The following is a 16,153-nucleotide window of genomic DNA, read 5'->3' as shown; positions in this document are numbered from 1 at the left end:
TAATTAGTGCATCTTTATTCATCTCATCACAAGAGAAGTTTCCACCTGACAGCCTCAGACTTTGATGGTTTCTTAACTGCCCTGAATTTAGGAGGGTTCATTAAATGCAGCAATATTTAGATGTAACCATGGAGAATTTCCACTAAATGTGGAAATCCACTGTAGTCTCTTTGGATTTACTGCTGTAAACTGAGACTCCAGGTCACCCCAAATTTGTCTTTTTTCAGAAGAACCCAGAGCCATTCAGTGCTCCTTTTGACTCCCAAAGTGTAGCACTTCAACACTCAAATCATGCCTATGAGCACAGGAGCAGTTCCTTCACTGGCTTTTCTCATTATTTTCTTGACATTTGACCTCAGGGGACACTTCCCAAACACCTCCATGCAGGGCCCTGTCCTGCGGCCTGTGGAGAGCTGGCTGTCAGTGTGACCCCACAGGCACGGCCGGGCCCCTCAGCGGCGGCCGCCACCAGCATCGCCAAGCGGGTGCCAAAGGAGGCAGCCCAGCAGCTCGGGGTTTATCCCCGGGGTTTATCCCGAGGGTTTATCCCCGGGCCACAGCCGGCCGTGAGGGCTGAGCCCGGGACTGCGTTTCCCAGGAGGAAGCGCGGGGCAGCGGGCGCGCCCCGCCCCGCGGAGCTCGGCGTTTGTTTCCGGGCCGCGGCTGCGGAGCGCGGCCGAGCTGCGGAGCGGGGCTGCGCCCGGCCCGGCCCGCCGGCATGGACGAGGACGGGCTGCCCATCGTGGGCTCCGGCATTGACCTCACCAAGGTACGGGCTGCGCTCGGCCGGCGCTGCGGGGCTGCCGCTCCTCCTGCCCGCTGCGCTGGCCCTGGTGCTGGGCGAGCCCCGCGTCCCCCCGGCTCCCGGCCCGGCCCGGCGGCCGCGGGCGAGGGGAGCTCCCCGTGCGGTGGCGGTGCCGCCCTCGCACCCGGGAACGAGCGGGCTCTGCTCCTTACCTGTGTCTCCAGCTGTTTTCCTGAGGCGTTTTGCTGCCAGTTCTGCGATAACTTTGTGTTTAAAGATTAAGCCGTTTCAAACATCGATCTGGGAGGCAAATCCTGTGCAAAGCTGTATTTCTTTAAATGTTGTAGAAACTTTCTTTTTAAACTTAGTTTTCTCAATAGAGGAAGGACAGTTACAGTTCACCCAGTGCTCCTTCCATGCTCTGTGCCACCCCACAGATTTCCGCTAAGGTCATAGGCGCTGCTTGGCAAATTTTGGAACCACAGAACTGAGCTTCAGCAGATGCTGCTGTACAATGCACAGGCTGGAGGCTCGAGATAGTAGTAACAAAAGTCTCAGAAAAAGTCAGGATGTTTTAAGACGGCCGTGGTGAATTGTATATTGAATGCACTGATAAATCAGCGGCTAAAGAAGATGTGAAGACCAGAGAGTCACCATAGTCACCAAAAAAGCGCAGCAGAATCTTGACTGCCAATAATATTCCTTGTAAATCTTCCACTTAAATGAGTGACAATTTCATAGGCTAATTTCCTTTGCGAAGGTTAAGACTTAAAGCAGTTGTCCAAGGTTATTAACCCTGAGGCACTAAAACTTTATACATAAACTTTTGTGTGCAAATCCCTGAATTCAGTCTTCTGTAGTAGTGGTTTAAATAAAAATGACAACTTTGTGTTACAATATGACGATCATTCTTTTCGGCAAACATAAGATTCTACATTTTAGTCTGAAATGTATGTGAGCATCGAAATTGATTTGGAAGATAATTTTGGTTATTTTAGTCTGGACTTGCAAATGAGAACAAGTAGGGCAGCTACTAAATACTTAGCAACATCACTACACTTCAGTTTTGGCCATGGTGTTAGTTGTAACTGAGTGTTAGTATGGCCGGCCAAGTTTGTTTTTCCTTCTGATTTTCATGAATATTCACAATTTCATCTGAAGGTGTTTTCTTTAAGATAACAGTCTCTCATTTCTTGGGTCTTGTTGCCTTTTCTATGTGTCCTGTAAATTCGCAGCTGTCATGTTAGTAGATTTTTAGTGGCAAAGAATTTGTATGAATGCATATGTATATTAGAAAATGGTTTGTGTATGTATGCATTCATAGCAGGCACACTTAAGACAAATTTCCAAATAATTTCTTTTAAAAAGCAGATACTGCAATCTAAATGTGAAAGTTGACATTGATGTGTAACCTAGTTTTCTTATATTTTTTGATGCAGGTTCCTGCTATTCAGCAGAAAAGAACTGTAGCATTTCTAAACCAGTTTGTGGTTCACACAGTGCAGTTTCTCAACCGCTTTTCTACTGTTTGTGAAGAGGTATGTTTATTATTTTCCCAGCTGTCCCTTTGTACAATTTTTAAAAATTCAAGAAATGGGAACCATTCATTTAAATGTTTTTGATGCAGTAATACTGGTAGCTTAAACCAAAAATGTAGTCTGCTTTCTGTTGAAGGTTTCTCTTTAGTAAGTGCTTCAGACAGAATTTCTCCCCAAGGGATCCACATGAACTCCTGATTATGCCACACTCCATCCCGTTTTCTTAAACTTCTGCATTTGGAACAGTCTTTGAACTTCTTGATACAGGGAATTTATTCTGACCAGCTTCATCTCTGGCTCTTACCTTGTTACGAAAGAAGGTTGCCATGTTCTTGTGGTCCATCAAAACTTACTTTCAGATTTTACCACCTTTAATTTAAGAGAGTCATAGGCTAAGCGCTGAATGCAAATAGTTTTTCTATTGAAAAAAGGACATTTTTAGCAAGTGATTAGTTTAGTTTCCTGCAAAAAGAGAGAAAAATAAAAATATTTAGGATTAGTAAGTTTATGTGATGACTTTAGAGTCAATGGAAATACACCAGACCAACAAGATTAGAATTGTCCACTGAACAGGACAAGAGTTCTCCTCGTAAAAAGGGTATTTTCTAATGTGGCTTTGAGGGTAACTTTTTTGTCTTTAGAGGTTTTTTATGCTTTTTCATTAGTTTATTCAACAAAGAATGCTATACAGCTCTAGCCAGCTGATCCAGGGCAGCAGTCAAATCCAATTAGACTAAGCCATGTAATCTGAGAAATTCTGTTATTTGTTGGTGAAGTTTGGAGCCAGACGCGTGACAAGTATAAGATTTGGCTATTACATGAGTATATGGAGCTTCAGAGGAAAAAAAGTCATTTTTCCTAGGTTTTTAAACTTCTTGTAACTTGATAGGTGGGACAGTGTAACTGCCTGATGATGCTGTTGTCAGTTGTCCAAAAGTCAGCTGTCACCTGATATCAGTATTCCCTCTTCCATGGGCCCTGTGGACATCAGAACACCTACACTTAAAGCCTCCTTGAGCACACAGCAGCACTGTGAAGTCTGCCTAATAAAACAGTTATTAGTTAACCAAAATGTGTTGTTACTCAAGAGACTAAATAGTTGCTTTATATACTCCTTGAGAAGCTTTTCGTATTCATTGAGTACAAAAGTGTTTTTAATGTGAAAGGTCGCAGTGTAAGTCAACAGAAGCCAAGAAACTCAAAGTCAGGGCTGACACCATCCTTAACTCTAAATTTCTTGGCTCTTGTCTAGTCAAATAGACCCATAAAATTGCATAATTGTCTTTTGTGCATCTTTCCTCCCCCTTATCCAGTTAAATGTAGGACACATAGTTCCTTCCAATAGGAACTGACTCCTCTTCATGAACAAAGGACCATCTGTAAACAAGTCAGTGCTCTATCCAAAAAGACTAACTCCTGTCAGTCTCCTGCTTTTTCTAGCATATTGGCAGAACTGCCATTTTCTTAGGGTGTTAAAGTTCTGCTTCAGAGCCAGGCAGAATCTTGCCAAGGTGCCAGAAAGCTGTCAGAATGGTACGTATCTGCCAGCCAGCACTCCAGCCAACTTCACTTGGACAGGTCTGGTGGAGTATGGTAGTGATTAGTTAAAAGACTGGCAGTTCTTATGGAGTAATTTAGAAAAACTTAAGCTGTATTTAAAAAAAAATAAATTCAAAATTTGATTGAGGTGCACCTGGAGCATATAAAGCGTCTGGCTAGTTCTGATTAATTGTGGATTTTGACTGTATAGGACTTGGAATCACCTGCTGTATTAATTATCAGATTTTCTCTTTGTATTTGCTCAGTTACATACACACATATCATCTCTTTCATCTTCCACATTTGGAAAAAGCTTTGAAGAAAGATCTTTCAGTAACTGGGAGACTACAGTGTGTCTACCATTATTCTCCAATTGCCCAAAGTAATGCCCTATTTACTTTGGCTTTCTTTTGTAAATAGTCTGTCTTCATTTCTGTCATTATATGGGAATACCAACTGCAGAGTAAAATTATTTAAAATTTGTACTGCTGTAGCTACTGTTCTAAAAAGGGTTGTCATTGCTTCATTTATTTCATAATGTGATAATCTCATTTGCACTGTACTCTGCCTTCAGCAGGGAGAAGTTTAAAAATGTGATTTTTTTTAAACTAGCTGCAAACTCTTTTATATGTCCAAGTGCATAGGGAGTGTTTTCACATTCTAATTGTTTTCTGTTGTAGAAATTGTCAGCACTCTCTCTCCGTATCCAGCAAATTGAAACCACACTCAATATTCTGGATGCAAAGGTTTGTATGGATATAGACTTCATCTTCTAACAGTGACAGCCTCCTAGATTATATGAACTAGCTTCCTTTTTAGAGTCTGAATTGAGCAAATAAGTTTTCAGAATGATTTGAAGGCGCTAATATAAAATCTTGATATCAAAAATTCTGTTTTTAACTCTTCTCTAGTTAATGCCTTACTATTTCTACTGTGTAACATTTGAATATGTAGTTGATAGAGAAGAAGGTAAACAACAGTACCTAGTGGAAAATTTGAATTTGTTAAGCATGTGAAACAGGAAAGGAACACTTTTTGCCTACAAACGCTAGTAAAGAAATTATTTCCCCCTTTGTGAAACAAAAGTATCTTTGTATGTTGCTGGACTGTGAGGACTTCAGCTGATATAAGTAACTAGAGAGAAGCCTTGTAAATCCTTTTGATATTGAAATGTGACCTGCACTGGATCTAAACTAATGTAAATTAGTTTGATTTATCTTCTTTAGCTGAAATGACAAAAGGATATCATCTGTGGTCTTAGATAGGAAATATAGTGTATTATTTACTAGGAAAAAAACCCAACAAAATCCCAAAGTCAATCAATCACCCACTATAAAATTTTAACAAGTTCTTCTTGCAATAATGATGGAGGTAATTTCAGTTGGCTTTTCTGGGAGCAAGGGTGGGATATTTTGAAAGTGTTCATTAAGATCTTTGTGGGGAAAAAGTAGTATAATAATACAAACAGAGCTTTCTAATTCTTACTTATTTCAAAATATTTAGGAATTATCTCAATTGATGACTTTTGCAGAATTCTTCAGAATCATGTTAAATATAATTTCCTTCAAATAGATATGTGGTGTATTTAATATCCACTCACATAATTTCCTTAAAAAAAGTGAAAGATGTAGAAAATTCAAAAATTTGTAACCAGTCTCCCATCTGTTAGGTGATAGAGCTGTTCTTGCCATGATTTCTTTCACTGTAGGGGAAGTAGCAGAGATTGCATGGCTCTTGTGTGGTTGATAAATGCAGCAGCAAAATGCTGGGAAGGTGTGGAAGCCTTTCCTGCTCTGCAGCACTGTGTTAACAGTGAAACTTTTTATTGTAGAAGGCAGCTGGATAGAAAGATTTTTTATTGCCCAATCAAAATACCAGAACTAGGGGCAGAAAGTTACAATTTTACTAATGTAAAACCTATCTGGACAATAAGGTGTAAGCAGAGTGCTACAGATTTTGTTGTACATGTAGTCTTATGAAGTGCTCATTGCTTATTTGATGACGTTTTTTGCATTCAGTTATCCTCAATTCCTGGCCTAGAAGATGTCAAATTTGAAGTGTCCAGTGCAAATGTGAACAGTGTTACAAATGGTCCTGTGGCACAGGCTGCTACAGACCAACAGACAGCTGGATCACCTCAGTCTGGAGTAAGTAATGAAGCATAACCCATACCTTGAAGGAATAGAGCTCTCTCAAGTTTTTAATGTCATTTGCAGTAGATAGAAGAAGCAATTCTATTGGAAGTGAGCAATCACTGTAAAAGTCTAAGACTGGGCTTTTCTCTGCTGGCACTGTTTTAACAAGTGACTTCAAACAAAACAGGCTATACCCTTTATTAGCTATGTCACTTAAATAATTAGAACTAATTCAAATCTAGTGCTAAATTTCTCCTTCCTTTTCTTCAAACTAAAATATGAACATGAATTACATTACAGCACTGGGAAAGTCATGAATGAAAATAACATTTCAAATCACATCATTGCAACTCTTTTCTCCTTTCTTCAGAATGTGAGCTTTTAGCTCAAATTGGAATTTCTAGCATGCTTAATTCTAAAGACTTTATTACATTGAAGGTTTTCTGTATATCATCCTTCACATACAGTAAAGGCGAGCTTATTACTAGCAATCAGCATTAAAATACTACCCCTGCAACTAACTTCTTGTCATTTTGGGGAATTTAATGTGTGCGATTTGTTGATTTTTTAACCCAGACATTTGAGTCCCATGATCACCAACGACTAAGTAAGGCTTTCAGGCCCATTTGTAGATGGATTTCTTCTCCTGGTTTCCCCTTACAGTTTCTCCTCAAGGAATCCTCAATTCTGATCTCTGCTCATTCTCTTATTTGATGGAAGTTGCTGTGGAAAAACAATAGCTGGAGCACTCTGCTGCTTTTGCCTGCCTGTCAAGGACTGTAACTCTGATTTGCAGGCAGCAGCAGGGGAGACCCTGGGCAGCATTGCATGTTCCAGCCACTTGAGAGAATGACTCACCATGAGTTCATTTTCTTTAAAATGTTCCTCTTCTCAGATATGGAAGTATATAAAGTATGTTTAAGTATATAAGGGTCATATATATTCCAAGTTTCAGGTGGTTAGTTTTGTAGAAAAAATAGAGTTTTCTGTGTTCTTTTAAAAGTATTAGAACTTCTTGTCATTTTTCATTTCATTTAAAATAAATATTTTCAAGGAATCTTTGGTTTCATTACATTATCCTTTGAGTAATGATTTATACTCAGAAGTATAGTTTAGAAGTTACATGATATGTATGAAACATTTGTCAGGGAATCAAATATTTTGAGGAAAAAAGGCATTGGACTACTGGGGGAGATTTATAGATATACTCTTTATAAATATTTTTTATAAAAAGACCATTTACATTGAATACTGTGATATTTATTAAATGCAACTTAAGAGGGTTATTAGGGCCTTTTTGTTTTTTTTATGTGTTGTTCAATAACTTAAAATTGTATCTAAAAGTAGAAGGACGCTCTTGTAACAGTGAACAACAAAAGAGCTGGATTTGTGATTTCATGCATCTAGGAAACCTCTAATTTTGTGAATGTGGATCAGAATAATCCTCCTCTTGATGAGGCAGAGTTGCACTTTCCCCTAAAATACCCAGTTTTATTGTTTGGAATCTCTCCCTGGGTGTGATGTGTGCACCTAACCATTAAAAGGGTTTGTTCTTCACACACAGCAGAACAATACACAAGAGGAAGGGTTACAGAAAACGGAGGTAGTAACAGAAAACGTCACAACTGTGGCCAAGGATCCAAGATATGCCAGATACCTCAAAATGGTACAAGTGGTAAGTCAGTTCTCATGTCATTCTTTGGCTAACGTGTTGTTTTTTGGTGGAATGTACCACACATCTGTAAGTGAACCTTAAATGTCTAAAAACATATATTACAACAGTAATCTTTGAGGTAGGATAACCTCATAATATTCTAGCACATCTTCTCTAATAAATGAGTTAATGCAATATATTCCCTCAGACAGCGTCTGGCAAGATCTTTCTACAAAATTCTGCTGGTAGACTTGTGAACTGAAGGTGTGAAATGTGTAAATGCAAAGTGATATTAGCCGGAGGCACAGAAGATGCCACTGGAAGTGGAGTTGTCCTGGCAAATTGGAGTCATTCCCTGCATACAGACTGATTACAGCCTGATTTTACTGTAGGGTACAAAATACAGCTTTGCAAGTATAGTCCGGATCAGGAGTACTTGATATTTCTGTAAGGACCAAAATAGAGAGACAGGGATTGCTTCATTATCTGGTTCCACTCCAGTTTCCTGTTATTCATGATGCAGGTTTTGTTTACATCTTTATCTGCGGTCTGTGCTGCAGATAAGTAGGAAATAAATTATTGTAATCTCAATATTAACATGTGTGAAATCTAATGAAGGAATGAGAAGGTGAATGGGAGACTATTTGTGATATTTTTAAGAGGTTGTTTCACACCAACCATTGAAACAAAGATTGGAAACAAAGCGTTTATTTCAATTTATTTTCAATTTGTCAGTGGAAATTTTCCTCTAAAATACATATTATAATTCTGGAAAGTATGACTATGTCATAGTATTAATAAAATGTTGCTTATGTTAAAACTAACTTCATGGTTTCACTCAGTCTTCAAAGAAATTATTACAATTGGTCTGCTTCATCCCTTGAAGGGTGTTCCAAACCTTATTTTTCACTTGAATCACAAATTGGCACTTTATGGGTAGCTTATTACAAACTATTTGGAAAACCTAGCAGTGGGATAGTAGCAGAGAGTAGAACACTATGTTACTGTATTGATTTAATGCCAGACTTCAAAGTGGATTTGAAAGTGCTGGATGGTCTAATTACTTTGAATTTTTTTTTTTTTTTTGGTGACTGCTAGTGGAATGAGATCTCACTTTCCACATTTCTGCTGTGTACTGGCAGTTCCTGGTGACTCCTCTGCCAGTTGTAAACAGTGTGGTAGGAAAGTCAAACTAACATACTACAAATTAATGTGTGTTTTTGTATTTGCCAAACTTGTCTCCTTGTCCGGTCAAGTATTTCAGTTGGTGTCATTTATTTGCCCAAATTAAACTTCTAGATTTGTTTGAACTGATAATTTATTTATTACTCACAATGTTTGTAGTATAAAAGAGCACCATTCTAAACTAAAAGTAGCTCTTCCATGAAATTGTGACAAACTCATTTTGGTGGAGTGCAATTGAGGATACTAAATTCTTACTTTTTAAAATTTACAACAATATTCCAAGAAATCACACAAAAGCAGTACCATATTTGCAGAGTAACATTTAGGAAAGCATGAAAGGTAAAGTAATTGGAATGTCCTGACTGTATTATAAATAGATATTGGTACAATATTAATTGTTTTCCTTCAGATAAGAAGGCTAAAAGAGCATTTTGATTAAACTTCAGATTAGTTTTGTGAATCTATGATATATGAGGGCACTGAGAGGATTTTTTTTCTCGCAGATTTTAATGCATGCAGTGTTGGAATAAAACATGCTTCACATGTGAACATAAAAGCAACCCATTCTTAGAAGTCCTACACCAAATTCCCTTTGATTGAAATCAAATATGAATTCTGCCTTGCCTGATCAGTCTCAATTCTGGTCTCACCTGGTTTGAATTGATGCATAAACAACTTATCAGTGACTTCTGAGGTGGGGAAAAGCACCCTAAGAGCAGTCAAGCAGGGAAGAAGCATTAGTACAAGATGGTGTGTAGACACACAATCCCAGGGGTCCAAATCTATACTAGAACAACTAAATTTTTAAACCGACATGAAATACTCAAATAAATATTCAAAATATTCACCTTTGCAATGCACATTAGTTGTGAAGCACTAAGATATTCTTTTATTTCAAGGTATTACATTGCAGGTACTTGAGTGACCTTTTTTCACATTATGCCTGATAGATTGCTACAGCTACGTACCTCTGTGTGTGCTGTTCCACAGTGCTCATGGGCAAGCCTTGATTGTGATTCTTACCTTGGAGCTGTCATAAAATCACATTGTGTTCTGGAACATTAGTCATGCTTGCCCTTGATTTTAGCACTATTTTACTTGCTTTTGGACAAAAGATACTAGTCCTACACCACTTTTCATTTAGAATTTCTTAGACCACCAGTAACTTTGTCCCTTTCAAATCAGAAATTGTATCCTCGTTTGGTTTGGGGTTTTTTTCCCATATCCTATATTGGCATGGAGTGATCCAGATGGTATTTCTGATGGTTTCCAGCAGGAGATGGCAAAGCAACAAGTTGCCTTTGAGCAGCTATAGTGGAAACATAGGAGCAGTTTGTTGGAATGTATCTCATGAGAGGATGTGGGTCTTGGATATGTGATCCAAGATAAGAGGATGTTTAGGTGTTGATGAATAAAATAAAGTGCAGAAGCTGTGGAAGGACTCGCAGTAAAGGGAAGGAATTTTTTTAACATGCACATATTTGGCTGATATCTGTCCAGAAGTCACAGAAGATTCAAGCCTGACTGTACAAGCAGTTGTATTCAGAGAATTCACTTTTAAATTGTGCTTCTGTTCTCATGTCCTGTTTGCCTTTTTCTCCATGCTTTTTAGACTTCTCCAGCTTTTAGCACTGCCTCACGAGATCCTTCTGGAGTGGTAGCAGATGCACTTCCCTGGTTTTCTCTCTCTTGGGTATACATACCTTCAGCATGCCCAAGTCTTTCCTAGCACAACTCCTCTGCTGTCTTTGTGCTACTTTGTGCTTTCTCCACATTCTTACCCATACAGATAACGTCAGCTTCATAATTTTGTGTGCACAAATTACAGTTATATCTATCCAGTCTTGATACTCTCCCTGCAACTTTCTCTAGATGTTTTGCAATAAATATAAAATGGATTAAAAGGGCCTTTAATCTCAATAATTTCTTGCTTCTAGGTTTGTATTGATGGGAACTGAGATTAATGTTCCATGCTGTTGTTTGACAAGTGACATGCATAAATTTATATGAAAGTGTGGTTTAAAAGTACCTGTGTTATTTAACTGACCTATTTGTGTCCAGTAGTTTTATACTATTCTTCCTCCTGCTGCACAGGGTGTTCCTGTAATGGCAATACGAAACAAAATGATTTCCGAGGGGCTAAATCCAGACCTTCTCGAGTAAGTAATTTGTGACTTCTAGTAGGGCTGCAGTGCAACTGTGTGTTTAAAAAACTTGGAAAAACATGTGCTTAGAAGAGGTTGTTCAAGGTGTTCTGAGCTATAGCAGTGACAAGCTAGCATCTGACAATGTGCATTTAGCAATGAGGACTGAAATAAAAGGTCAGTAGCCATTTTCAGTGCCCTGTGTAGACTATGAGGTTTTTCCCAGATACTTGCTTTCAACACTCCAATAAGAAAATGTCATTTTTGTAGAGTAGTAACAACAAACTCATTCTTATTTTGTTGAATGCTTGAGGGACAACACAGTTGTTTCCAGATTCCTTCAGTAGATGTAGTGTACAACTTGACTTCAAAATTGAAAGCGTAAATTGAAGTCAGCAGCTCAAAATTTTGGCTGTTGATTGAGTCAATCTGAAGTGAAGACTACTAAGTAACTTTCAGTGCTTTCAATGCTTCTTGTCTGGCCATAAACGTTAATTTCAGTCTTACTTTACAGTGGACATTTAATTTAGTTCTACTGTATTATTTCACAAAATTTGTTAAACTGATTAAAGTATTAGCTTTCATTCTTACATTATAGACACCAAAATGTTTGAAGTATTTTTGCATTCTTTCCAGAAACTGTCAGGATATTAAAAAGTCCATTTTTCATTTCTAATGAAGTCCTTTTACATTTTGTAAAGGCTTATTCTGAAACTAACTACTTGTTAAATAAAATAAACCTGAAGTATCATCATATGATGAATGACTTTAGCTCTCAGTTACTTCCTGGTCTAGATAAGCTAAAGTAGTTATTCCTCAGTTGTTTTCTTTTCTGATTGAATTAGAAATAAAAAAAAGACCCTGTGCAAATTGGAGATAGGTTTAGCAAATGTGGGTTTTCTATATGTGTGTTAAATGTATTGTATTTTTTGCTGTGTTTTCAAGTCCCTACCTTTCTATAATTGCTGCTATTTCTTCATGTTTGGGTGGATTTTTATAGTAGATAAAACAAAAAGATAATGAGTTAAAATTTCAAAAGCTGTTTTTTTAAAAGTGTCTGCTTTTGGATTGCTATTTTGCATTAAGGCAGAAACGTTATTCCTGTGGATTGAGACTCACAGAATATGTTTGGGGTTAGATCTCAAAATCCATCTTCAAAGATCTGTGCAACAGTAATGCTTAGCCAGATTTTCTTTAAAAGGTTATTGGTTTGAAAACTGGTTAAAGAAAGCTAATTATTTGTCAAGGTGCATGATGTGGAACATGTTAAGGTATCAGGAGTGACTTCAATTTTCTTGCATGTCATGATGCTATAGGCTTCTTCTTTTATGTGTGTCTTGCCATTCACCCTGTATTTCCTGGGTCTTCAGCTTCCTTAGGTCTGCTCACTCAGTCCCAGAGAAAATGAGGAAAATGTACACATGGCTGTGTGCTCAGTCACTTACTGCAGACTCCCCCAGCTCCTTCCCATTGGCTGAGCATGGGTTATTTGTGGCTGAAGATGTGCTAATTCTAATGATACAATACTGTTTCTACACTCTCCTCTTGGCTTTTCTACCTCTGTTAATGCTCCTTTCTCAACTTTTTACAGCGTTTGGTAACTGCCTGTTCTATCAAGCTCCCAGTTTACCTACCTTTGACTTTTGTTTCTTATCCTTCCTCTCTTGCCTGTCTTCAGTTCCAGAAGAGTTTGTCCTGCTCTCATGAGCTAAAGGAATTCAGCATCATCTTCCTCTTCTTAATAAATGAGAGGTTTTGCACTGGTCTCTGCAGATCACGTCTTTGCACAGCTCTTCTGTTTTGTCATTACCACGGCAACAAGGAATAATATTGTGAAGTGGTATTTGCATGAGAAAGCAAATGCTTTCTTCATTTGTTTTAGAGGTGTGCAGTGGGGAGGGAGAAGGCTCTTCTGCAGTTCTTTCACACACTTCTCATCTTTGCACCAAAAATGTTTAGGAACACTTTAAAGTTACCTTAGGGATTCCCAACAGAGAAATTATACTAAACAAAACTAATGTTGGAAAAGAAATTCTATACTCCCAAGATAAATAAGAACAGGATGATTAATACAACTGTCAGTTTAGTTTAAAATGCAATATTTTATCCAAGAGATGTTAACTGTCATACAGGAAGTGAGTTTCTCTGAATGTCATTTTCCCCCAAGTATAATTATGTTTGTATTTTCTACCTCACTTTCAGCCTTTATCAGGCTCTCTATTGTTTGTATGTCAAATTCATTACATACTTAGGAAAGAGAGTCCATGGAGAGCTAGCATCTTCAGGCAGTAATGTTAGTCTTTAGATGGCTTGCTTCTCTCACCTTCATTTCTAGTAGATTCCCCAAGCAAACATTTTGCCATAGTGTTAAGATCCATCCTAAATATTCTCTTTAAAACTAAATACAAGAGGTCTGATCATTTGTAGTCAATAAAAATCCCATGGCTGCTCTTGCATGTCAAATTTAACCCAAAGTTCTAGCCAAATTCCACTCTGAGTAATTCCTTTTTGCTTCACTAAATTATCCCTGCAGTTTTAGTTGGATACAATATTGTTCATTTCCTGTCTTATTTTTTTCATGTACTATTTACACTGCTTAATGGTGTACAGAATGTTCCTTTCAGCCCAACAACCTCTGAAGATTGAAAAAAAATTGAATTAATCATTATTGCCTGCTTTCAACTCTTTCTACAAGTGTTTGCCACTTCTTAATGATCTGTCATCATTTCTGATGGCATCAAAGGCGTGCATTCACACTGGTGTCTACAGAGTTTTGATGTCCAGTGAGTTACAGTTTCTAGTGTTTGCCTTCCAGTTGTAGGTGAGGCAATAGCACTAAGGTGTGAGTTTGTGAACCATAAACAGTTAATGTGTTAAATGTTGTGGCAATAAAGTGCCTGCAGTTGTTGTGCAAGGACAGTGGTGTTACGTGCTGAGCTGCTTGTGCTCTTAGCTGGATTTACAGCACAGAATGTTTTTGTTGCCTGCAGGACCCCAGATGCCCCTGTGCCTGCCTGGGGAGATGATGGCAAAGCAGAAGAGAGTTCTGATAGTGAATCTTCATTCAGTGACTGAAGAGACTGATTCCAGCCTTTGGAAACCTTTGTTAAGTGCTCATGTGTTTGGAGCTTTGGCAGACAATGGTTTTCTGTGGATCACACGGATGACATGGTTTGTCTTATGGCGTTTTTAAGAACTAAGATCCTCAGTGTTCTGTTCTGGAAAGTTTGAACAGGCAGCATGTTTCAACCTGAACCCTTCCCCCATGAAAATGAATCATGAGATCCTTGCAGTTTTTATGCTGGATCGTGTCAGATTCATTTCTGGTTCTGCTAAAATTACTTCATAGGGCTCTAAGAATTCCACACCTTTAAACCTCCATGTCTCTAAAACTGCATTCTGGTCATTGTTAGATTTTCTGTGTAAACATTTAACCTATGTTGCCTTCTTTCTGCTTCATAACTTAAAAGGTAAATTAACTTTGGAAAATGAAAGTGTTTCATTGATAAACTGTACCTTTTTTGCAATATCCTGTGTTTGCAATGATGCAGCAAGAATTACATATAAGTCAGCTCTTTATGGTGATTACAAATCGGTGATACTCAGATTTGAGAAGAACTAAAATACAAGTGAAAAATATATTAAAACCCATTTTGAATCCATTTTCAAAGCATATACTGCTACTCAGTACCACATTAGAGTCTGTATGAAGCTGTTAAAGGAACTCCTACTCTTGAAGGGTTGATTTATCCAATTGAGGTTGCAGTGTTGTAGATAGAAAGGTACAAACATGGCAAGGTTGGTTTGAAAATGACACTGAGAAAAAAGCAAGGGACTGGGAGATCATTAGTGGAATTTCACTACTGGTTCAGTGCTGTGTGGGTCAGTTGAGACCATTTTCTGACGTCATTGGCCTTACTCGAAAGACACTGTGGCTGAACAGTTTGCTTAGGATGAGAAATCACCTCCAAGTTGGTGCCTTTGCTGATAATTTCAGCAAAGAAGCTAAAATTCAGGTTGTATAAGGGTAAAACTACCTTGGCACCTCTTGAGGCACTCATTGGGGAACAGTATAAAGAAATGCCTGATGTGCCCTGAAGATTCCCCTGAAAATTACTTGATATACTTCGTGACTCAAACATTATATTTCATTGAAGAATCTTCTTTAATACAGTTTGTTCCACATGAAATCCTTTGCAATCTGTTTGAATTCCCCAGATTGTTGTGATTATACCAGAATGCTGTGTGCCAGGCAGTCATTGACTTTCTGATATTTATATTCTTGCTGTGACCAAGAGAAGACTAAAACTGAAGCTCCAAGGGTATAAGTTTGTTAGCCTTTATGACTGAGTCAATACCTTCTCTCTTAGTTATTTCTGCCACTTCAGTAGGTTACCTGCTTTTTTCTTTTTTTATCTGTAACTTAAGCATGTCTCCCATTTCAGCCTGGGAGACATATTTATGCTCTCCATAAATCAGAGTAATGCCTGAATCCCTACAAAACCATATATGCACTAGAGAATGTCAAGAGATGGTATTTCAATGATGGGTTAATTGCTATTGAACACTTAAAAATTTACTTAATAGTTAACACTTGGTAAAACACAAAAAATATTAACATATTAGCAATAAGTATTTCAAATGTAAATGTGATAATGTTATTTCAGAATGTATATATTGAAATACTCATGACTTTTTAAAATCTATATTTGAAAACTCATTTAAGCAGTCAGTAAAATAAAAGCTATACTTTGTAAACCAAAATTATGGTTTCATTTTATTCCTATATCTTGCTCTAAACAAGACACTGAAAATAATTCCAAAGTCTGTGCAATTCAGGTTTCTCCAGAGCTGACTTTGCTGATACAACCTTCTAGCCTAAGGGGAGAGTTTTGGAAATTGGGGTTTGTAGTTAAAGTTAACCTATGGTGGCACTCTGATCACAGGAGAACTGAGTATCCCATAGCCACTGTTCTAAGAAGCAAATTTAAGGAAGGCTGAAATTAATGTGTATTCTGTGTTTGATACTTTGGAACTGACGTGGACCTATGTAAGGAAGTAGCATGATTTAAAGAGTTGAATTGAGACATAGTAGTTTATTATTTTTCTAAAGAAACAAGCAAGGTTAACAAAAGACAGTAAAGAAGGAATAGCTTCAGTTGTTTAACATTCTAAAGAACTTTTCATATAAAATAATTTTAGTTTGAAAAAAA

The 16,153-nt window shown here is 37.8% G+C and overlaps 1 protein-coding gene across 2 annotated transcripts; it reads left to right on the top strand.

Moving 5' to 3' along the window:
• Positions 1-613: 613 nt before the first annotated feature.
• On the top strand, positions 614-15,704 carry WASHC3 (WASH complex subunit 3). Of its 2 annotated transcripts, none has more exons than XM_064421052.1 (7): positions 614-769; positions 2,185-2,283; positions 4,503-4,568; positions 5,841-5,969; positions 7,525-7,632; positions 10,891-10,955; positions 13,931-15,704. In XM_064421052.1, exons 1-7 carry the CDS (start codon positions 719-721, stop codon positions 14,013-14,015), a joined length of 603 nt encoding a protein of 200 aa, XP_064277122.1. In that variant the 5' UTR covers positions 614-718; the 3' UTR covers positions 14,016-15,704. The 2 variants fall into 2 exon arrangements, with proteins under 2 accessions (XP_064277122.1, XP_064277121.1); XM_064421051.1 differs by having other exon boundaries at positions 615-769; positions 7,522-7,632.
• Positions 15,705-16,153: the final 449 nt, after the last annotated feature.

The sequence above is a fragment of the Passer domesticus genome, chromosome 5 (genome assembly GCF_036417665.1).
Source record: "Passer domesticus isolate bPasDom1 chromosome 5, bPasDom1.hap1, whole genome shotgun sequence".
NCBI lineage: Eukaryota > Metazoa > Chordata > Aves > Passeriformes > Passeridae > Passer > Passer domesticus.
This window is presented reverse-complemented; position numbering and strand designations above follow the sequence as displayed.